The sequence below is a fragment of the Enhydra lutris genome, unplaced genomic scaffold (assembly GCF_002288905.1).
Source record: "Enhydra lutris kenyoni isolate GAN:26980312 unplaced genomic scaffold, ASM228890v2 scaffoldscaffold55, whole genome shotgun sequence".
Classification (NCBI taxonomy): domain Eukaryota; kingdom Metazoa; phylum Chordata; class Mammalia; order Carnivora; family Mustelidae; genus Enhydra; species Enhydra lutris.
The window spans coordinates 9,044,059-9,067,795 of record NW_019154139.1 but is presented as its reverse complement, the minus strand read 5'-3'; the positions used below and the strand labels follow the sequence as shown (position 1 = coordinate 9,067,795).

General features: G+C 54.3%; 1 protein-coding gene across 3 annotated transcripts in view; it reads left to right on the top strand.

The window, feature by feature from the left end:
• Positions 1 to 13,751, top strand: part of LOC111157690 (mannosyl (beta-1,4-)-glycoprotein beta-1,4-N-acetylglucosaminyltransferase) — a 32,358-nt gene extending 18,607 nt beyond the window's left edge. For all 3 annotated transcript variants that reach the window (XM_022519315.1, XM_022519317.1, XM_022519316.1), the window contains exon 2: positions 8,943 to 13,751. In XM_022519315.1, the coding sequence (XP_022375023.1) occupies positions 8,944 to 10,545 (1,602 nt within the window). In that variant the 5' untranslated portion in view covers position 8,943 and the 3' untranslated portion in view covers positions 10,546 to 13,751. The remainder of the gene's footprint in view (positions 1 to 8,942) is intronic.
• Positions 13,752 to 23,737: the final 9,986 nt, after the last annotated feature.

The following is a 23,737-nucleotide window of genomic DNA, read 5'->3' as shown; positions in this document are numbered from 1 at the left end:
CACATACCTTCCTCTGGGGAGGCCCCAGGAATGGGCCCCTGATTTCTCCAGCTGGTGCAGGGGCAGCACCTGGCACACTGCGTGTTCTTGGGGAATGTCTGCCAGGAGCCCGGACGATATGCTGGCAGTGGGATGACCCCGCATATGGCTTGACCCTTATGGAGCTCTGCCTGATGGACAGCAGCCGAGGGAAATGATGAGAGCTAAAGAAATAAACAAAACATCGTTGTTTATCTTGCATCTTTCCGGAACTCGGGAATTTGTCAGACTCCGTAGCTGCCGCCTCCACCGGTCTCTCCGTGTGGGATCGTGGAACCTCACATGAGAAGGACTCTCACCTAGCCTCAGAGTCTTCTGACTCCTCAGGCACTGACTAGTTCTGCCTGACCCCAAGAGGGGACCCGGAAGCAGTAGCAGAAGCTCCAGGGAGGCTGATGTAGGTCAACAGAAGGAAGAATTTCTACCAGCCCAGCGTGCTTGGAATGGGTGGCCCTAAGACTTGGTCAGCAGAGGCCAGATGGGCACTTGGCAGGGGCACTGGCCTGGGGTGAGGATTTGGACAATGCTCTTACTCTGTGGCCTTTCAGACCCCAGGAAAGGAGTCTGGACCCTCTGTGGGCCTCCAGATTCCCTGGGCTCTGAAAGCCAGATGAGTCACTGAGGATGCCCCATAGGGTGATGGGGGCCAGTCAGTAGTAAGCAGCCTTCCAATTGGCTCAGTCTTTTAACAAAGCTGGCCAGGAGCAAGGCCTGGCATGTTCAGTCATGTCGTCTGCATTTGGTTGCCTGGCAGGAAGGGCAAATGGAAAGAAACAGGCATTTTTAGAGCATCTGCCAAGTGCTGGGCTCCATTCAGGATGCTTTGAAACCATGGCTCATCCATCTCTCCCACAGGACTGCAAGGGAGAGAGGGTATCTTCCTTTTGCATCTAAGACTGAGGCCCAGAGAGGCTAAGTAATTTGCCTGAGGGCACACAGTAGATTACAGGTCTGAGCTTCAAACCAAATCTTCCTGATTTCCAGTGACAGTGAAGGCCGGTGTTCATTGAGCACCTACTGTGTGCGTAGGCACAGTTACTAGTCCTTTGCGTGGATTAATTCATTTGTTATATCTCCATTTTACAGAGAAGGAACTGAGGCTGAGAAAGGTAGGATAACTTGCCAAGATCAGAGGCAGTGTTCAGAACTGACACTGCAGCTACCGTGCCTTCCCTGTGTGATGGGCAGGGTCTTTGGGTCACATAGGGTGAGACTAGAATGGGGTAGAGATGAGCACAGGGAGGCAGACTTCAGCTCAAAATCAAGATCCCCTTTCAAGCAGATGAACTAGTTGGTGGAGAGAGGTGGAGGGGGGTGCATTCAGAGGTGCCCCCAGGCTGGGGTTTGTAGATGGACCATTTCCTGCCCAAGAGTGGAGATAAGGTGAGCTGTGCACCTCCAAGATTTCCCCCAAGGCATTTTCAGAGCATTCTGAGCACCTGCTAGGTGTCAGACCCCTTTGCTGCTGGGCACAGACCACAGCTGATCCCTTCTCTCTCTCAGTGGAGGAGTTGAGTGCCCCATGGCTGTTCAAGAACTGAGGACACCAGGGATCAGGTGTCATGAGGCAGGCTGGGAAGTGGGCCAGAGTATGGTGGGCAGGGGAAGTGGCCATTAGGACATGAGCCACTGAACCATGGAGGAGGCTGGCAGGGGGCAGTGAGAGGCTGGTGGAGGGTATTCCCAGGGCTGAGCTAGGACCCTGGTCAGCGCAGGATAGCTCAGGACCATGGAGAGCTCCACAGGAGCCTGCCGTCTCTCTGATGACCGCTGTCAGGGTGTGTCTGAGGCTGCTGCCATCCACGAGACTACTGCCAGCCTGGCCAGGCCCACAATCATAGCCTGTGATCTCCAGGGACCACCTGTCCTCTCTGGTCAAGAGCCGCACCCCTGGACTCAGCCTGTGCCCTGACCCTGAGATCATGGATGGGTTGTGGGGTTCGGGCTCATCTGCTTTCCTCCCTCACCCAATCAGCCTTCTAAGCAGAGCCCAAAGGAAGACTGCACAAGCAGGAGAAGGAAGCAGTAGGAAGAGGGAGGGAAGGAGGGGCACCTTCCAGGGCGTGGTGACAGCCACAAGTCAGCACAAGAAGAGGAGGCCCAGGGTGGGCTGATCCTGCCACCATCCTGGGTCAGGTTCAGCTATAGCCTCCCCCATCCCTGATTATCTGCTACCAGGAAGCACCAAGCCCATCCCTCCCAAACTTCATGTAGGAGACCCAGGCCCCTGGGATGGTTATAACTCATGGAGTATGTGTGAGGGGTTGGGGCAGGCTCCTAGAGGCCCTGAAATTTTCCCTCCTTTCCCCGGCACCCCCAGAAGCAGGGTGCCCTGCCCCAGCCCCTCCACCATCAGGCTCAGGTTCTGCCTAGGCCTCACTTGCTGAGCCCCCGCCATGCTCCTTGCTCCTCTGAGACAGGACAGCACCCACCAAGGCCCTGGCTTTGCCAGGAGCTCACCTCCAAGCCTTTACTCCTACCACACCCCCACCTGAAGGTTCTCTGCCAGGCTGGGATCTAGCAATAAGAGTAAGAAGAGTTAAAATTTATTTTGTAGTCACCTATGCACCAGGCACTTTACATGGATTTTATTAAACCCTCGTTTTATAGATGAAGAAAAGGAGGAAAGTTGTGAGCTTGTCCGAGGTTACACAGGTAGGAGATGGCAGAGCCAGGATTTGGGGTCTCATTCCAGAGTCTGTGTGTGCAGCAGTGATGGTGAGCACACAGAGGAGGCCCACGGCAAAGCGGGGTGCTTTTGTGGAGCACCTGCTGTGTACAGCTCCCTGCGGCGGGGAGCTGGTATTCCAGCTGGGAAGACAGAGGTCAGGGGACGTGAGCTCAGCATGGCGAGTATTGGGAACAGGGCAGAGCTACGGATTGGTCTCTCTGATTTGGTGTCTCATTTGAAGCAGGCAGGACAGGAATGATTATATCCATTTTATAGACAGGGAAGTCGAAGCTCAGAGAGGCCAAGTATCTTGAGGTCCAGGTTGACAGTGGTGATATAAACCCAGAGGCTGATGGCGGCGGGCTTCAGGAAGGGTGTTGGCAGAGCTCAGTATGGTTCTTCAGGTCCTAATCCAGGGCAGAAGCCTCTTGGTTTCAAGAGAGGCCAGCCCTGACACAAAGCAGGCACTGGAGAAATAGTGAATTTTACTGAGATGAGTAAGGGCCTAAGTATGGCCTCTGAGCTGCCCAAGGTCATCCTCAGCAGCAGGAGGGACCTGGACAGGGGTTTCGTCCTCAGGGAGCTGACTGCCTATGCCTTGGAGGGCAGTGGGCGAGCCCATTAGAGACCCTAAGTCCTTCCTCAGCTACACTTGCTTCTCCAGGCAGGTCCTGGCCACCACACCGGACTTGGGATCCTGAGTTTGGGCGTGGGGACGGGGGGCTAGCTAATGCATGCTAGCAAGCAGGAGTGGCAGGGAGAGAATGGTGAGCTGGAGAGTGCCCCCCCAAGCCAGCTCCTCCTCCCAGAGCCCACAGGGGCATGCCCGATCCAAAGCATTGCTCACCCCACCTCCATCCATCCTGTGACGCTTCTAGACCAAGCGTACTATAGAAAGGACATGAGATTTGGATCCAGAGACCAAAGTCAACAGCCAGGCTCTGCCATTAGCTGCAAGATGACTGGCCACGCCCCTCACTCAGCCTCAATGTTCGCATCTGCTGGGAGGGTTGCCGCCTGAGGGTGAGAGCGAGCACCTGCAGACCCCGCCTGACTCCAAGCCCAGCTCCCCCAGTTCACCATTTCCGTGAAGGCTGCTGAGGGGTGGCTCCACCGCAGTCAGAGGCTTCTCCGTCCTTCTGGGTCCTGACTCCTTGCTCACACTTCACGTCCAGGTCTTCAGCAAATCCAACAGAACCTGATCACTTTTCGCACCCCCCCACCCCACACCGTGGTTCAAGCCTCCCCTGTCACACCTGGACAGTACTGGGTCCTCCTCGCAGCGCTCCCTGTTCCACCCTGCAGGCAACCGCGTACTCGCAACAGAGCAGCCCAAGTGAGTGTATGCGGACCAAAGTCGGGTCATGTTCCTCCGCTGCCCAGAATCATCCTGAAAGCCACATTTCCTGCCGTGGCCCCAGCCTCTGCGTGATCTGGGCCCACCCTGCCTGTCTCCCTCCTGAGCACTGGCTGTCCTTTCTGCCCAGAACCTTCTTCCCTTGCCCCCTGGTCTTCATCAAGTCTCTGTCTTCTCAGGGAGGCCTGTGCTGAGCACCCTGTTTGCCACTGACCCCCAGTCTACCTCCTAGCCCTTCCCCAGCTCTTTTTCTGGAGCACGACTCTTTCTCATGTGTGGTATTTCTTGACTCCTTTATTTCTAGTTGATCGCAGGCTCTGGTCCTGCTCACCGCTGTGTATGCTGCATGGAGGTGGGGGTCCTCGTCTGCCTTGTCTCCTGGCCTCCCCGGGCCTAGCACGGTGTCTATCAGCGGGCTCTTGATAGGTAGTGCTGTGTGAGTGGATGATAAGGGTCAGCTGACACCCTCTGGGGGTATTGTGTGGGTCAGGTGTGACGGTGGCTGTTCCATCTACTGGTCTGTCTTCACTGGTCGCCGGTAGACTCTTTGTGGGTATTGGGTTGAGCGTGGCAGATGGAAGGGGTTCAGGGTAGGTTTGCCACTGGATGAAAGCTCACTGGGGACCCCACAGAGTCTGACCTTTACTACTTACGTGACACTGGGCAAGTTATGTCACCTTTCTGGCCTCGGTGTCCCCAGCTGTGAGATGGGGATGACAGCAGTACCCACTTCGTGTTGAGGATTCAGTGAGATCTAGTGTGGAATGTGTTCGGGACAGTCATTGGCTCGTAAGCATCAGTGACCATCAGCTTTGTTGTTACACCTGATGGGATCTCGAGGAAGCTTTACAGTGGAGGTAGAAAGTCTGCCAGCTGGGCCTAATTGGGCTCCACGGATTTATTTAGCCACAGCTGGGCCACCTGGAGGGCTACATCTCAGCTGTAAGCGGGGAGGGAGGAGCAGACACAGGAACAGAACTGTCCAGGTGGCCTTTCAGAAAAACCTTGTCATCTTTCTGAGTCTCCATTTTTCCTATCTGTAAAATGGGTGGTTACGTAGCCTCCCGGTGGGGATGGGAGATGCATGAGACCTCAGGAACCAGTGCCTCACTTGCTCAGTTTCCTACTTAGATGCTGCTCAGTCCAAAAAAAAAAAAAAAAAAAAAAAAAAATGTATTTCAAGCACTTACTGAAATATATGAAGATAAGATAAGGGATTGGGCCCAGAGGAGTAAGACTGAAGCTGAAAGTGAAGGTGTCCCAGAAAATCTGATCTGTGAGGCAGTGACTGGCTCCTGGCCAACCACCAGGTGCTTCGGCGTCTTCTAAACAGCCCGAGCAACTAGGGAGATGCACACACTTCCGTGATTCTCTGCAGCAAGCCAGGCTGGGGTCTTATCCAAAGGCCCAGTGAAAGGGAGATCCCAGGCACTGGTGAGTCTGTCCTCCGAAGGGCACATCCAGCCAGGTGTAACCAGATCCTGAAAGCCAGCCTGGCCGGGAAGCCAAGGGACAGCTGGGTCAGGGTGACCCCCCACGGGGCTGTGGGGGCCCTTCCCGCACAGCAGGGCCACTGCTGCTGGGGGAGTGAGTGGGAGCGGTAGCCTGGCCCCACCCTCCAAGGTCAGGGCCAGTTCAGCCCCACGGATTGGGGTGTGCTCCATAGAGCACAGGATTGGGGTGTGCTCCGTAGAGGCAGGTTTCAGTTGGGAAGAAAGGGCCTGCCAGAAGGATCAGGGTTGCCTTTACTAGGTCCTCGGGGCCCTCTGGTGGGGCAGTCTGGAGGCTTCTGCTGTGCTGACCTCCGTCTGCAGTGTTGCCTGATGCCTGGTCTCTGCCACAGCAGGAAGTCCCGTCTACCCATCTTTATCGGGCTTCTTGCCCTTCCACTCTCCCCGCTGGCCTGGTCTGCCTGGTCTCACTTTGCCAGAGGAGGGCTGGGATCCATTATAGGGAGAGGAGGCTGGAAGACCTACTTGCAAATGTGGCCGAAGAGAGCCCCTCCCTCCTGCCCATGGCGACTAGTGGTGCCTTCCACCCCGCCTGCACTGGAACAGCTGACATTAGACCCCACTCTGCATTGTGCTGCCTGACTGCTGGCAGTCAGCTGGAGGGCTGGGCATTCACACTGGAGGAGGTGGGTCCCTTCGGATCTGATAGCCCAAGTACCCTGGCCCCGGGCTTGGTGGCCACTCCACTGTTCCTCACCACCTTACTCAGGACTCCTCACCGACATGAGGCTGGGGAGGGGATGGAACACAGGAGTCCACCCAGGTTCTTGCCCCAGTTTTGTAACATCAAGTGGGTCCCTAAAGCCTTGTAGGTCTTGGTTTCGTCCTCTGTAAAATTAAAAGATCAGAAAAGGTGGTTCTTAAAATTTGTTCTAGATCAAACATTTCATGATTCTGTGCCTTAGGACCATATAGCTTAAAGAAAATGATGTTGGAATCTTCTAGCCTTGAAAATATGGAAGTTTATTGAGCACCTGCTGCCCACTGGGAACGCTGTACCCATTTCACAGGTGTAGACGCTGAGGTTTAGAATGGCGAGGAGCCTTGGGGCACCTGGGTGGTTCAGTGGGTTAAGCCTCTGCCTTTGGCTCAGGTCATGATCTCAGAGTCCTGGGGTTGAGCCCCACGTCGGGCTCTCTGCTCAGCAGGGAGCCTGCTTCCCCCTCTCTCTGTCTACTTGTGATCTCTCTCTCTCTCTCTCTGTCAAGTAAAAAAGAATGGCGAGGAGCCTTGCTGAGGGTCACAGAAGTTTGAAGCCAAGTGTGCGTGTTTCCACTCTCCCCTGCTGTCCTGAGTTAGGAAGTGGAGGGGAGAGTACGGTAGCAAGGCACCCAAACTACCCAATGAGAAGTGAAGAGAAGCCACAGAAAGGAACATTTGAAGGGAAAAAATGTTCTATGTGGAAGGATATTGCCTCACTCATGGGGATCTATGGAAGGGAAGATGAAAACACCAGATGCCAAAGGCCAGGGTCTGTCCTAGTCCCTCCCGAGACTCAATAGATCATCCAACCAAGTCAGTGGTGCTACCTGGGCCCGTGGGTGTAGCCTCCCAGGCCGCCGGCCCACCTGCCTGGGCTCTAGGCAAAACGAGGGGGACGATAGCAGTCAGAAGTGCGTCCTTGGGGCACCTGGGTGGCTCAGTGGGTTAAAGCCTCTGCCTTCGGCTCAGGTCATGATCCCAGGGTCCTGGGATCGAGCCCCGCATCGGACTCTCTGCTCAGCGGGGAGACTGCTTCCTCCTCTCTCTCTGCCTGCCTCTCTGCCTACTTCTGATTTCTGTCTGTCAAATAAATAAAAAAAAAAAAAGAAGTGCGTCCTTGCTCCCCATGTTCATTCATGAGATAAACAGCACATGTGAATGAAGTGGGGGAGACGAGGAGTGTAGAAGAACCCTCTGTACCATCTCTGCCACTTTCCCGATACACTACGAATATGCTACAATAGAAAGTTTACTTAAACTGTAAAAAAACAATATACAAAGCTTTCCACTCCACAGCCATAAGCTAATTGATAAATCAAACTGTGTAAGTGAATAGAAAGAATGGTTATATTCATGAGTCACTCATGAATAGAGAGATTCATTCAAAAGAATCGTGGATTATGGTGTGGGATTTAAAAGGAAATGGTGGATTTATTACTACTGATACGAAAATCTCTTTAATCTGTCATTGAGGAAAACAACTTGATTGTACTTTAGTGCCCAATATGATAATATTTATGAAAAATAGGAAATCAAGAACAGAAATATTGCATATGAAACCAGCAACACACCTCAAAGAGATCAAACTGTTTATGCCTGGAGATCAATCTAGAAAGGGATAACGAAGGGGAACTTTTACTTATTCTTTTATTTATTTATTTATTTTTAAAGACTTTATTTATTTATTTGACAGAGGTCACAAGTAGACAGAGAGGCAGGCAGAGAGAGAGAGGAGGAAGCAGGCTTCCGGCTAAGCAGAGAGCCCGATGCGGGGCTAGATCCCAGAACTCTGGGATCAGGACTTGAGCCAAAGGCAGAGGCCTTAACCCACTGAGCCACCCAGGCGCCCCTACTTATTCTTTTAAATATGTCCGAATTAAATGTGTTTCCTTGAGTCCTATGAACTTTTTCAATGAAAAGGAATTAAAAAGATTTGTTAAGGGCGCTTGGGTGGCTCAGTCAGTTGGGCATCTACCTTTGGCTCGGGTCAGGAACCCCAGGTCCTGGGGTCGAGCCCTGCATTGGGCTCCCTGCACAGCGGGGAGTCTGATTCTCCCTCTGCCCCTCCCCTGCTCATGAGCTCTTGCTCACTCTCAAATAAATAAAATCTTAAAAAAAAAAAAAAAAAAGAAGATTAGTCCACATTTGCACAAAAGAAAGAAAAGGAGAGAAAAAGAGAGGAAAGCACCCTGGGCAGGGCAGGGAGGGGAACCACACAGGGCGCCTGCAGCCCACTCTGCTCCTCCCTTGGGGCGGGTTCTGGGTTGCAGAGTTGGGCTTTTCCCAGGCTGCATTGTTCCTAGTGCCAAGTCTAGCCATGAAACTGGTCTGGTCCGGGTAAGCAGGCCAGGTGGGGAGGCTCAGGCTGCAGATGGCCGGGTGGGTGTGGTGACCTGGTACTGAGGGGAAGGGCTGTGGAACAGGTGGTCCTGAGCGGGGAGGGGAATTTCCTTGATGCCTCACCACCGCAGGGTACTTGGTACAGCAAGTTGGGGACCAGGAGGTGACTTCTTGAAGGGGCAGCAGGCACCAGCCAGGACATTCACAGACACGGTGGCAGCAAAGGCCCCCTCCAGTTCCCTCCCTTAGGAGAGGGGCCTCAGGCTCTCCTCACCCAGATCTGCAGACCCCTGACCTGTGTGCTCTATCCTTCTTCCTGCAGGATGAAGATGAGACGCTACAAGCTCTTTCTCATGTTCTGTATGGCCGGCCTGTGCCTCATCTCCTTCCTGCACTTCTTTAAGACCCTGTCCTATGTCACCTTCCCCCGAGAACTGGCCTCCCTCAGCCCGAACCTCGTGTCCAGCTTCTTCTGGAACAATGCCCCTGTCACGCCCCAGGCCAGCCCGGAGCCGGGCAGCCCCGACCTGCTGCGAACGCCGCTCTACTCCCACTCGCCCTTGCTCCAGCCGCTGTCCCCAAGCAAGGCCAGCGAGGAGCTCCACCGGATGGACTTCGTGCTGCCTGAGGACACCACCGAGTACTTCGTCCGCACCAAGGCGGGAGGCGTCTGCTTCAAACCAGGCACCAAGATGCTGGAGAAGCCCTCCTCGGGGCGGCCCGAGGAGAAGGCCGAGGGGGCCGACGGCTCCTCCGCCCGGGGCCCGGCCCGGCACCTGCTGAGCGCCCGTGAGCGCCCGGGGGCCCGCGGCCCGCGGCGCAAGTGGGTGGAGTGCGTGTGCCTCCCGGGCTGGCACGGGCCGAGCTGCGGCGTGCCCACCGTGGTGCAGTACTCCAACCTGCCCACCAAGGAGCGCCTGGTGCCCCGCGAGGTGCCGCGGCGGGTCATCAACGCCATCAACGTCAACCACGAGTTCGACCTACTGGACGTGCGCTTCCACGAGCTGGGCGACGTGGTGGACGCCTTCGTGGTGTGCGAGTCCAACTTCACCGCCTACGGGGAGCCGCGGCCGCTCAAGTTCCGCGAGATGCTCACCAACGGCACGTTCGAGTACATCCGGCACAAGGTGCTCTACGTCTTCCTGGACCACTTCCCGCTGGGCGGGCGGCAGGACGGCTGGATCGCCGACGACTACCTGCGCACCTTCCTGACACAGGACGGCGTGTCGCGCCTGCGCAACCTGCGGCCCGACGACGTCTTCATCATCGATGACGCCGACGAGATCCCCGCGCGCGACGGCGTGCTCTTCCTCAAGCTGTACGACGGCTGGACGGAGCCGTTCGCCTTCCACATGCGCAAGTCGCTGTACGGCTTCTTCTGGAAGCAGCCGGGCACCCTGGAGGTGGTGTCGGGCTGCACGGTGGACATGCTGCAGACGGTGTACGGGCTGGACGGCATCCGCCTGCGCCGCCGCCAGTACTACACCATGCCCAACTTCCGGCAGTACGAGAACCGCACGGGCCACATCCTGGTGCAGTGGTCGCTCGGCAGCCCCCTGCACTTCGCCGGCTGGCACTGCTCCTGGTGCTTCACGCCCGAGGGCATCTACTTCAAGCTCGTGTCCGCCCAGAACGGCGACTTCCCCCGCTGGGGCGACTACGAGGACAAGCGGGACCTCAATTACATCCGGGGCCTGATCCGCACCGGGGGCTGGTTCGACGGCACGCAGCAGGAGTACCCGCCGGCCGACCCCAGTGAGCACATGTATGCTCCGAAATACCTGCTCAGCAACTACGCCCAGTTCCGCTACCTGTTGGACAACCCCTACCAGGAGCCCAGGAGCACGGCGGAAGGTGGGCGGCGGCCCAGGGCTCCCGAGGGAAGGCCCCCCGCCAGGGGCAAATCAGATGTGGTTGAAGGCTAAGGCTGCGTGATCTCAGAGGGCCAGGGGCAGGGCGGGGGCTGGCAGCTGCCCCTCCTGATGTTTTCCTGCCTCCCTCTGCCATCTGGCTGGTCCTTGAGAAGACCGGGAGTGGATGGGTGAAGGAGTCTTCCCTACTCAGGCCCTCGTGAATCGGGGTTGGGCCTGTGAGCTCACAAAACGTCCTTCCCCATCAGGAGAGGGAGTCCAGCCCTTCGCACTCCCAAGAGCCCTGTGGCCGGGAGGTGCTGGTGGAGTGTGCATGGTGGTTGCTGGGTAGTGAGGGAGGGTGGGCAGGGTGGGGAAGGGAACCTGCAGGAGCTCCCCAGGGCCAGCAGGTGGGAGCTGCAGCCCCTGCCAGGAAGAAACCTACCATTTGGCCTCCGGGGGCTTTGGACCTGCAGCGGAGAAGTGGACGTGCCAGGAGGTCCTGGGGCTCTGTAAATAGATGCTTTTGGCTCCAGGAGGAAAAGGGGACACCAGCGCGGGAGGGGAGGAAAAACAGCAGCCAGCTGGGAAGAACTGCAGTGTTCTCGGGAGAGCTGAGCCAGAAGGAGCCGAGAAATCTGCCCCATAGTCCGTGTCTCCCCCCCGCCACCCCGTGCTTGACAGCACCTGTGGGGTAGGCGGGGTTCTGCAGAAGTGCAAGGAGTCTTTATTTTTGTTCCAAATCTGGCCTTGACATTCCTTCTTTTCTTTTTATGTTGCTGTCTTGTGGCAAGGCGAAGAGTCCAGTTCTCAGGGTGGGATGGGAGCCAGAGGCTGGACCATCAGCCAGCCTAGTAGGTTGGGCCTGGGAGGGGGTGCGGGGACGGAGGTGGTTCCCCATCACCCCTTCCCACTGAAACCCACAGCCCCAGCTCCCCACCATCTCTGGTAGGATCACCCTTGCACCCCTCCTTGGGGCTGGCTAGAGTTAGGAAGGCCCACAGGGCTACCCTGGGCCCAGGAGGGACTTGAAGGCCAGCTGTATGTCATCTCATTCCTCTTTGCCTCTTGAGGGCAGGGGATGTATTGGTTAGATTCTAAGCTGCTCTAATTAAGAGACCCCAGAATACAGTAATTTAAGCAAGATAAGCTTGTTTCTAGCTTAACTATCTAGAGAGCGATGGTCCACATCCAGTAAGGCAGCTCTGCTTTCCTTCATATGCACCTTCCACTTTTGGATAGAATGGTTGCTTCAGTTCCCACCATCATATGTGCATCCCAGCACAGGGGAAGCAGAGAACAGCAAGAGAAGCACATGCCCTTTCCCGTTAAGGGCATGAGCCAGAAATGACTCCGTCACTTCTGATTGCATCTCACTGGCCAGGTCTTAGTGACATGGCCACAAGTAGAAGGCTGCAAGGGAAGCTGGGAAAAGTAGTCTTCAGCCACATGCCCAGCTTCAACTTAAGAGTTCTCTTAGTAAAGGAAGGAGGAGAGAATGGAGACAGGAGACAAGGAGCGTCTCTGGCACAGAGGGAGGGGGATGGGGAGAGAGTATAGGAATGACTAACGCAGTCCTAGGATCCTACTGTCTCATTCAGAGCTCCTAAGAGCACCTGCTCCTGCCCCCACTCACTGCAGCCCAGGGTTGGGGGGCAGTTAGAGCCTGTGGTTGTAGGAGTGGTGATACTCCCCACTCCCAAGGCACCCGTAGATGTTCACCCAGCGATGCCAGGATGCAGAGCCTGCCTGTGGAACGGTACATGTTTGTGCGTGTGAGTGTGTATTTATGGGCATGTGTGCATGCTTGGTGTGTACTTGTACGTGTCTGTATTGGGGTGTCCCTGTAAATATAGGCTTCTGTATGGATGTAGGGGCAGGGCCCAGGCCTCCCCTTCCCCGGGACCCGGAGCCTGTGGCCACACCTCCTTGCAGCTCCTCCAAAGTGACTTGGGCAGAAAGCCCCTGGGGAGCTGAGAAAGCAAGGCTGAAGGGGGTGTGGGGGTCTGTCTGTCTGTCTGTCTTTCAGTCCAAGGAATGAGAGTCCTCCTGACCTGAGGGCTGAACAGCTGAGAGCTCACTACCTCCCCAGCCCATCTTGGTCCCAGCCATATCCTCCCATCCCGTCCCACCCAGCCTCCAGCCTGGACTTGCTCTGGATGTCTTATTGGGGTTTCCTGATGGGCCAAGAGAGAGGGGTGTCTCCTTTGCCACAGCTCTGTCCCAGGAAATGTCTGGTGTGGGCGTGGTCTTCCAGGGAGCAGGCCACTGAGCAACCTCTGGTGGGCAGACAGGAAGCAGGTGGAGGGTGCTCTGTGGCCTCCACTCTCCCTCCGCAAGGGGGTCCGTGGTGTGCCCCGAGGGAACCCCTCCCTTGGAGTCATAGCAGCCCCCCTCCCAGTCCCTCTTGGAGCTGAACAAAGAGGCAAAAGTGGCAAAGGCGGTCAGAATGTCCACCAGGGCCTGCCTTCCTAGCCACCTTCACTCATCTCCTGGGCTGGCAGTTTCGGGGGGCTCCTGAATCAGGCCTGAGCCCCAGCCCAGGGTGGGTTTTCTCATCCATGCCCCTGGCACCCTCAGCTGCTCTGGGGATGCCCCCTCCCCAGGCTGGCAGGGGTCCCTGGCTTCCAGTTCACCAGCTCCAGGGCAAGGGGAGGAGAAGGTGGGGAACTCAGACCTACCAGGCCCCACCTTCCCTCTCAGACCCAGAACATGTTCATGGTCACTGCCAAGGGGAGACCTGGTCATTGGGCGGAGAGGGCAGCCATCAGAGGGGTGGGTGGGGGCAAGACGGGGTTGAAGAGTTTCACTTACACTCACATCATACACTGGGAAATTCGGGGGGCAGGGGAGCCCAGGGCCACTCCCCCAGTATGAAAGGAAACCAAACTGTGAATGGGAGTGTGGGCATACTGCTCACCCTGTCACGGTCAGCAGGTGTCTCCCTGGGAACCACTGGCCCTGTGACCTCTAGACTCAGGAGGCTCTGCCCACCCACAGGTCATGTCCTCTTGCAGAGGCAGGTTCATAGGGGCGGACTTGGGAGAGCTTTGGGGCCAAAGGTGGCAGGCGGGGAGGGGAGACGGGACTTCTCCAAGCAGAAGGCAGGGCCCTGGGAAATGTATAATTTAAGGACGCCAATGATAATAGTATTATTTTTTTTGTAAGGGAAAATCAATATGTACATTCTGAAATCATTTTCTCTGTAAATGGTTGGATTTCATTTCACCCTTAAAGGGATGCTTAAAGGAAAAGATAATATTAATAATAAAAGCAGCTACAAAGTCTTAAAGGTGCACATGTGGGGCAAATTTGGGGGTACTCTGGGTCAGGGAGGGGTGCAGGGGAGTGGTTCTGGTTCTTAAAGACCACCTCGCCACCAGGGCTGGGCCAGCGGGGTGCGGGGACATGCAGAGTCCCTTCACTGAGGGATGCGCCACACATGCGCGCGCACGCTACCCCGGGAACATCCCCCACTCCACCCACACCTGGTGGAAACGCTGGACAGCAGAAAGTGCTGGAAGGAGGGCTGCAGAAAGAAGTGGGCCCAGGACTGGCGACACCCACCCTCCCAGGTGGGCCAGTAGAGCTTTAGAGCTCTAGATGAAGGCTCTGCTGTCTCTGCCCAGAGGAGCGCCGTCCCCCTAGTTCTGCTCAGGGGATCCAGACAAACACTCCCACCTCAGTGCTCTTCCCCTCTATGCCTGTCACAGGTTCCTTTTTTTCCTCTTAAGATTTTATTTTTTAAGTAATTTCTACAGCCTGTAAGGGGCTCGAACCTACAACCCCAAGAGCAAGAGTCACATGCTCCACCTACTGAACCAGCTGCGGTCCCCCATCAGACGTTCGAAGGTCACACGGCCACTTGCAGACAAAGGGGGACTGCACCTGGATCCCCAGCACTGGTCCTGTCGCCAGTCCCTTGGGGCAGGCGAGGGTGGCAGTGTCTCTCCTGTAGACTTGTGCTCTGATGGTGCCAGGGACCATGGAAAGTGGGGGCTTCCTGGAGGCTTCCTCTGGACCCGTAGATAATGGTATTGTCCTGGGGGAGGAACCCTCTGGGTATTTTCTAAGGAAAGCCTCAGAGATGGTGGGAGCGAGCACACTTTTAAACCCTGCCTCAGTCCCTGTGGGGTGGCTGGGCAGCCACCCTGTTAGAAGGGGACACCAAGGCTGGAGCTAGGGAAGAGAGCCAGTGTTGGTGGCCGTAGCAGGGGCTAATTTCCCCTGAGCACCCACATGACTAACTCAGACGCCTGGACTCCAGCCACACTCCCAAAGCCTGGGAAGGTGCCTGCTGCAGGTGCTCGGGGTAGGTGCGGTGAGAATTGCGGGAGAGTGGAGGAGATGCAGACAACCCACGGAGCCAAAAGAGGGTGATGGTGACCCCCCGCCATTGAGATAAGTTTATAACCTCAAATCATGTCCCAGAGTGCATCATCCTCATCACAGACATCTCCTGACATTAAGTGCCTATTTGGTGCCAAACTCTAGGCTAAAAGATACCCCTCCCCATTTTTCCCACTGCACAGCTGCGGAGGGAGGCTTGGACGCATTAAATAAGGCGGTGAACGCCATGCTGCCCTTCCTGCATCGGCACTCACGGGGGAGGAGAGGGAGGAGGCCGGAAGGGGTGTGGACATGCAGAAGGGGGAGAGGATGGTGGTGATGCCCGTCCTCACGTTCAAACACCATCCGAGCTCCTAACCAAGCCAGGCACCGTGCTGGCTCAGGGCACATGGAGCGGGTCCCTGCAGTTGGGGGGGAGCACAGTCCAAAGGGAGCAGTGGCAGGTCAGCACCCCTCAGAGCAGTTAGGTGAGGGCTGGCGTGCAGTCGTCAGAGCCTAGGAAGCTGGCCTTGTGCTCTCTGGGAGCGTCGGGCACAAGTGTCTCCCTCACCCAGTCATCCAGCAGGCATGGGAGTAGTGGCAGCCTCTGTGGCCTTGGAGGGGATGCATATTCCCTCTAGATTCAACCTCCTGTCCATAAAATTGGTCCATAGAAAGCTCTAGTGCATCTGGAGGAAAACAGAAAATAGTGAAATGCTTTTGCAGCCTGTAAATCCATCGCGTTGGGGAGACAAGAGCAGCAGTGGCCCCTGTGGGCAGCAGCGATCACCGAGGCACTCCTGTGGCTGCTTTCCAGGTTGGGCTTGAGCCCCAAATTCTGAAGGCCCGTCATCCTAGAGCTCACTGGGAGTCCCCACCCAGGCACCCCAAATCATGCAACGTCCACAAATCTGGTTACAGTTCAAAGCAGTGAAAGGCCTTGCCTGGGCCAGCCCCCTGGGCTGCATCCTTGGCCCTTCCCATTCCCTTGGCCCACCCTTGGCCCTTCCCATACCGTTCTAGTGAATTCCCAGAAGCTCAGTTACAGCAAAAAACCGCACTCCTTTTTTTTTAATTTTTAATTTTTTAAAGCTTTTATTTATTTGACAGACAGAGATCACATGCAGGCAGAGAGAGAGGAGGAAGCAAGCTCCCCGCTGAGCAGAGAGCCCAATGCGGGGCTCGATCCCAGGACCGTGGGATCATGACCTGAGCCAAAGGCAGAGGCTTTAACCCACTGAGCCGCGCAGGTGCCCCAGAAAGTGCACTCCTTTAAATTACAATAATTGTTTAAGTTTTATGTCTTAGTTTACTCTCCCAAATATTTATTGCTTCTACACAAACCATCCTGAAATTTAATAGATAAAATAGCAATTTATTTGCTGACAGTTCCACAGTTTGATTCGGGCTCCACTGAATGGCTGGGGTCTCCTGCCCAGCGGCACGTGGCCATCCACTGCAAGGACCCGCCCACCTGCTGGGGCCTGACCTGGATATCCGGATAACAAAGGAAAGGATACAGCACAAAAAGAACGAGCCTGTCAGCCAGCCAGTGATTACACGGGAGAGGAGAGGGACAGTAACACAGGCAGGCAGGTGAGACTCTGGGAAGGACCTCCCGTCACCTCTGAGGTCTCCTGCCAAAAAAAACATGGCTTGAACCTAATCTCAAGGAAGAATCACATAAACTGAAGTTGAGGGACAATTCGCCCCCAACCTGACTTCTCCCGTGCTCTTGATTTCCCGTAACCCTGTCCTTCTGCAGAAAAAGTCCAACCCTACGTCAGTACCACAAATCACCTTTCAAACACCTATCCTAGACTGCTGACAGCTTCTAGAGACAAATCATCAACAGGGGCACAAGTCATTGCCACCGTGGCCTCGGCATGTGGCCTGGTTGTTCCTATCATCCCAGCCCATCATCATGTGTGAGCCCAGCCAAGACCAGGAGAGCTTCCCCGCCAAGTTCAGCCTAAACATGTCAAGTCTCATGAGCTCAATTGCTTTGGCTGCTGGGGTGATTTGTTACACAGCCTAATTGTGACCACAAGATGACTGACAGTTTGCTTTCAATTAATGACAGGAAAGCCAACCCAAATGAATAGAGCAGAGAAGAAATTGATTGACTTGCTAACAGGTTAGTTTAGTAACAGTAAAGGCTTCAGGTCCAGCTTGAGGTGGAGCTCAGTGTTACATTGTCATCCGGCTCTCTGCTCAGTTCAGCTCAGCTCCACTTCCAGTCTCATGTTGTCCCTGTTACAAGACAGCCATAATCCTCATGCCTGCAAGATGGCTGCAGCAGCTCCAGACCTCACAGCATCTCATCTTGTGTACTTAGCGCAGAAGAAACAGAGCTCCTCGGGTTACCTGGGTGGCTCAGTGGGTTAAAGCCTCTGCCTTCGGCTCAGGTCATGATCCCAGATCGAGCCCCGCATCGGGCTCTTTGCTCAGCAGGGAGCCTGCTTCCCCCTCTCTCTGCCTGCCTCTCTGCCTACTTGTGATCTCTGTCTGTCAAATAAATAAAATCTTTAAAAAGAAAAAAAAAAAAAGGAAAAAAGAAACAGCTCCTCTCCAGAAAAGTCCTGAGTCTGCATCTCAGTGACTTAGATAAAGTCATGCAATCATCTCCGGACCAATTGGTGAGACTAGAGGGTGGGGGTTGGGTAGAATACACTGATTATCTTAGATCTTCCAGAGGAAGGAGGATACCCCAAAGAAACGTGGGGTGCAGAGGTCATCATCGATACCTCAAGTGCCCCAATCAGGTCTTTCCCCAGCCCTTGCCCAAGTCCTTCCCTGGCATGCTCATCTGCGAGATGAAGATCTTCATGGGACAGGCCTCCGTAGTGGTTGTGAGTGCGCTCAGAACTTGGAGCAGAGCCCAGAGCATCGGGAGAGCCTCAGAAGTGTGAGCCATCATCATCACGACCAAGGCCTCACTCTCCATTCCCTCACGTGGTGTGTCTGACACAGGGACAGGCATCCCTTCTCTGCACTCACTCAGCCTCTCTGGCTTCCTCTTCCCCCTTTCTGATGTTCCTTCCTGGTTGCCTTCCTGGGATCCTTTAGCCCCCTGTACCCCTTTAATAAGGGGGCTCCCCAGTTCTTAATCCTGGGCCCACTGCTCTACTCTTCATGATTCTTGCCCAGGTGCCAATGGCTCAGTCTCTCCAGGGAATCCTCCCTGCTGGGCATCCAGCCCATGGATTCAAAAGCTTGTTGGATTAGTCCTCGAGGTGTCAAGGTCACCTGAAACACCATGCGACCGAATGAGTTCAGCTTCCCCCCTACCCCCACCAAGGCTCTTCTCCTTGTTCTGTATTCTCCATCCCGCTGATGATACCTCATCTATCCATTCGCCAGCCAGAAATCTGGGTGTCATCCTTGCATTCTCCCTAATACCACCCAGGGTCCAAATCCCAGATCCCCACTTGCTAATCACCTGACCCTGGATGTGTTCCTTAGACTTAAGCCCTCCTTTCAGCATCTGTAAAGCAGAGATGATGACTCCTACCTCCAAGCATCGAGGGGGTTAAATGGTGCATGTAGATCAAAGCAGAGCTGGGCATGCAGTGGGCACTCAGTAAATGCTGGCTGCCGTGGACATTTGCAGGCGCTCTTCTTGGGATCTCTTCCTACCAGAATTTCTTAATCATGCATTTTGGTGGGACCGACACACGTACACAAATGTGCACACTCAGAGAGGCACATACCCAGCTCCTGAGGAAGCCCTGAATGGCTACGCCTGTTGGTACAGCCACTGCCTGGTCAGGGCAATTACTTTAGGATGGACAAGTGAACCGATCCAGGTTAGTGATACAGAAGTAAAAATGGCTGGAAGCTCCTGGGAAAGGAGTGCTTTTCTTCCAAGAATGATGGGAAAAGAGCACCCACTACCGGAAATAAGAGAGAGGAGCCTATAGCTTATAGCATTGGCTACTGGGTAGAGCCTCACCCAAAATCCACAGTTGGGACTTCTCAATTACAGGAGCCCATAAATTCCCTTTGTGAGAGACACTTTGAGCTGGGTTTTCTGCTACTTAAACCAAAAGCCTTCTAACTCCTCTAAAGAAAACCTTCCTGAGTTAATGCACACTATTCTCTTGGCCCAGAACCTTCTGCCGCCATTTTGTACCTGTTAGGGTCCGTAACCAAAGGAGCGAGACTGATACAAAGCGAAGGTCAAGCAAAGATTTATTTCGCGCCGAACATCGAGAATTAAACTGACCGGTCAGCGCCGTCTCTTGCAAAGAGGCGACCCCTCCCAGCCTCACAAACTAACTTTTATAGAGGTAGTTTAGCCGGGCTATACACAGGTGGCCAATGAGATTGCAATATACAGAGAAAACTACACAGGCCTGCTAAGTCTGCCACACACAGAAAAAAACTGCTAGGTAACACCCGGGTGGCCAATTGAATTTCAATTTACCCCAGTAGATATATGCGTGACCCACTGATTGGATGTCTTCACCTGGCCTGACCCGCCCTTGTATCTGGGCTTTGCAAGTAAGTTCCTCTGGGAGGGGCAGGGGCAATCTAAGTTTACTGCATAGGGTCAATTTAAGTTCACTACATAAACACAAAATGACCCCCTCTGGCCAACCAGGCCCTTAGATTGTACCTAACCCTTCCCAGGAGACCTTGCTGGGAAGGCCCCCACTTCTGCCTCCCCATGCCCAGGTTAGGGGCTGGTCCTCTGGGCTCTCATGATGCCTCCAATGTCTGCAGCGCTGCCCTTGCCACACGGTTTCCTGATCGTCTGTGTTTGTCTCCCACACTTGGGAGCCAACAATTCCCGGCCCAACTCAAAGGCTATTTATGCAATGAATGCTGCCAGTAAGGAGAGGCACTGGGATTTGAACCCAGGACCGTCTCCTATGCTGTCTAATGGCCCCCACTTCCCAAATACCCTGCTCCCTGAATGTCCCACTCTGCCTGGCCACACACTGGGCTGCTGTCGCATACAATCTCCCTGCCCACCTAGGGCAGTAGGGATTCTACAACCAAACTTCGTCCTCTGTAGGGCCTTGCCCACAGGATTAGCTGCGCCCCCACTCCCTCCCCCACCTCAGTTACTGGACCAGCCCAGCCAAGATTTGCCCCTCAGTCCCCATGGCGTAATGAGAACCTTTGGTGTGCCCTGCTGGGCAGCCTTTCTGAGGACCCAGCATGCCTCACACCAGGCCTGTTTGGATGCTCTGCCTTCTAGAGATTCACACGGGACAAGGCCAGGCCCTCGTCCATGTGACTGCACATCACATAGTCAAAAATAACTGTCTCCATCCCCTGATATGCTCTGCCAGTCGGTCCACGGCTGTCCAGGAACAGGACTTCTAGACGGTTTCACCATTTGGTTCTACCAAGAGTGGCCAGGGTCTGGGGAGCAGGTTGGTGGAAAGAAAACACAACATTCTTGAGATTTGTAGGAGGCAGAGAATTTCCTGACTCAGCCAGTCCAGCCTATTGTGACATCCTGAGGCAGAGGCTCTGAAGGGGGACACTCATTCTATAAAGCTCTCAAAGGGTTCCCTTGAGCACCAACATTTAAGGCAATCTGATGAGGATGCTTAGAAGCGATTTTGGTTTTGCAAATTAAATTCATCTCTCGGGAAGCTCCCAGGCTAATGCAGTTAGGTGCGTGACCCCACTCTATGACAATTAGTCTTTTTGGTCAGACACCCTCAGTTCCCCATCTCTCCCACTCCATTCCATGCCACCTCTTGCCACCACCTACCTTTCAACTCAACCCTGTGTTCACTAACTCACTGCGCACCATGACGGGGCCCAGGGAAGATACAGAAATGAAGACACATTTTCTGCCCTCTTGGAGCTCAAAATCAATTGTGAGTAATTGATTGTGGGTTTCTTGACCTCAGCACGAGCGACAACGTGGCCAGATAATTCTGTGTTGGGGGGCTGTCTTGCACATCGCAGGGGTTAGAAGCATCCTTGACCCTACTTACTAGATGAATCCACTCCCTCAAGTGTGACAACCAAACATGTCCCCAGATATTGTTAAATGTCCCCAGGAGGATAACAGCATTCTTGTGGTTAAGGACAACTACAGGAGGTGTATACAACCATTGAGCACCTACTGTATACATGCCAGGCACTTTACATACATTACTTCATGTAATCTAAATGTAAATCTAAAGCTTTTTTTTTTTTTTTTTTTTTTTTTTGACAGAGATTACAAGTAGGCAGAGAGGCAGGCAGAGAGAGAGGAAGGAAAGTAGGCTCCCTGCTGAGCAGAGAGCCCGATGAGGCTAGATTTCCCCCTTACCAGCCTGCAAAATTGTGGGGGTGGGGAAGCTAGGATTGGGGGAGATTAAGGGTGTAAGTAAATTGCTCAAGGGCAGACAGCTCCCAGTGGCAGCTCGGACCAGGGCCTCTGCCACTCTTCTCACGGTGCCGTGCTGCCTCCTAGTGGGGGAGTTAGGAACGGCCAAAACCAGCAAGGCAGATTTGAGGCAGCGTAGACAAGTACATGACCCAAAAATGGAAGGATGGATATATCTAATTAGAATCACAGAAAATCGGGGCGGTGGCTCAGTGGGTTAAAGCCTCTGCCTTCAGCTCAGGTCATGATCTCAGGGTCCTGGGATCGAGCCCCGCATCGGGCTCTCTGCTCAGCGGCGAGCCTGCTTCCTCCTCCCTCTCTGCCTGCCTCTCTGCCTACTTGTGATTTCTGTCTGTCAAATAAATAAATAAAATCTTAAAAAGAATCACCGAAAATCACAAAGAAAAGAGAAAACCCAAACTAGGAAAAATACACAAGGGCGAAGGCAATGCTAGGGGAACGTGCACGTGTTGAAGGCCTACAGGGCAAAGGGGTTCCTGCTCTTCTCCCCTTTTGCAGCCGAAGAGATGAAGGTTCCAGAGCTCGCACAGGAGGGGGCGGAGCCTGGAGGACAAACACCTCTGGAGCATCTGCTGCCAACACTGCGTCTTCCTCACCCGTGTGTCCCCCAGCACTCTGCCCAGAGGGCAGGGCTCCCTCAATCCCACTGAACTGTGCTGATGCAGTGCGCCCATAACAACTCAGCCCTCCTCCTCCGGCTGTCTCCCAGACTCCACTTGTGTTAGTAATAGATGCTGACACATCCCCAGTCGGGCCCCAAAGACCCCTGCACTCTAGCAACTGGAGTCGGGATTCCTCTGTCCCCCTCTGAGTCCCCGAGCACAGAGGCCCACTGTTCTGCATCAGTGGGAGGCTCTGCCAGCCAATGTCATCCACACCCTTAGAAGTTACTAAGCACAGACCAGGATGGCTCCGCGCTATGCCTCCCTGATCTGTTAAGAGGAGCCTCAGGCCTGCTCGTTGCTGCACGTTCTCCCGGCGGGTAGACGCTTCCTCCTCTGCTCCTCTGATACGAGAAGGTTGTGAGAATGGCCTTCCCATTAGGGAGCCTTGTTTAGAGAGGGTCCCTCCCCTACTCCAGCCTGTCCCCGGTTGTGGGACTGCAGAGACCCCTGGGAGAGGAAAGGCTCTTTTGCCAATCAGCGGAGCATGAGGACATTGGGGGGTCAAGTTCTAAGACTCAAAGGACCAAGAGCATGTACAAACATTACAACTCATCTTCTAAACTGCGCTCAGGGTCCTCTGACGCTCGGTGCGTCATCTGGAATAGATCTCAATTACTCTGTTGCCATACACCCCAGACTCTGAACTGGAAATGTAGAAATCTTACCTCGCTCTCCCTCTTCTCCCTCTCCCTGACAAATCCATGCTCAAGGCAGGGCCACTGCCAGCCCATGCAGGCTTCTGTGCAAATTGGGAAAGGCATCCCTTCCCCAAGACATTTTATTTCCACCTGTTGTTAAACTGCCGTCATGTACTGATTTCATTAGAACAAGACAATTCACTGCCTTCCGCCGAAGAAATGTCATAGGAAACCTACAACTCCACAAGGTCTATGATGTGAAAGGCGCCCCTTGGATGTGGTGCCCTTGTGCAGTGTGTAACATGAACCACCACACCCCGCAGCCTTGCCTGTGCCTTGTAGATCCGATCCTATCACCACCCACTCCCAACTTTAAAATAGTCTCTGCCTCCCCAAACAGTGCCAGGTCAAAGTTTTGATGTGGCTCCAGGAAGTCTTGCTCTCTCTTCATGCTTCCTTGTCCCACCTCCTTGGACTGGGGTAGAAGCCTTACTCAAAGGCCACCCAATCCACCTACAGGCTCAGCAGCGCTATTCATGACCTGGCTTGGTTTGAAGAGGTGAGCTGGGCCAATCAGAGGAAGCAGGTTGGAAAGGGGGCAAATGGCACAGGTGCAGAGAGAAGCAGCCATGAGATCAACCTCCAGTAACTGGCTCTGGTCATCCTTAGGACAACCCAACCGAGTTGGTCTCAGCAGAGCTCTGACCCACAACTCACAGAAGCCCCATCAGAGCTGTGACTTGGAGGAGGTCACACTGACCCAGGAGTCAGCAGATTTGAAGTGGTCATGAAAATGGGGTCTTCAAATACACACAGGAATTTAGCATATAATATAGATGACACTGGAGGAAAGAAAGATTATTTCATAAATATCTGACAGCCATTGAGAAGAGAGACTACAATCCCTACCTCACTCTTTATCCTAGAGTGAATTCCAGATGCATACACCAAAGATAAAAAAAAATTTTTAGAAATACAATTTGGCCAGTCTCTTCTCCCTCTAGGTGTCTGTACAGGTGTGAGTGTGTCTATGTGTGTGTATGCATGTGCACATGTATACCTGCACCCTGGGGCCAGCAGGGAGGGGCTGAACTGGAAAAACTCTCAAGTGTCCAAAAGCTGTGACCTTCACGAGGGCTCCGGTCTTTGCAGACTCAGCAGATCACAGGAGCCCAAGGAGCAACGTTATGTAAACGACAGAACACCTGTGGATGAGACAATAGGGTTTGGTGGGGATTGGGGTGAACTGGGGAGCTCAAACCCTGTCCAAAGGT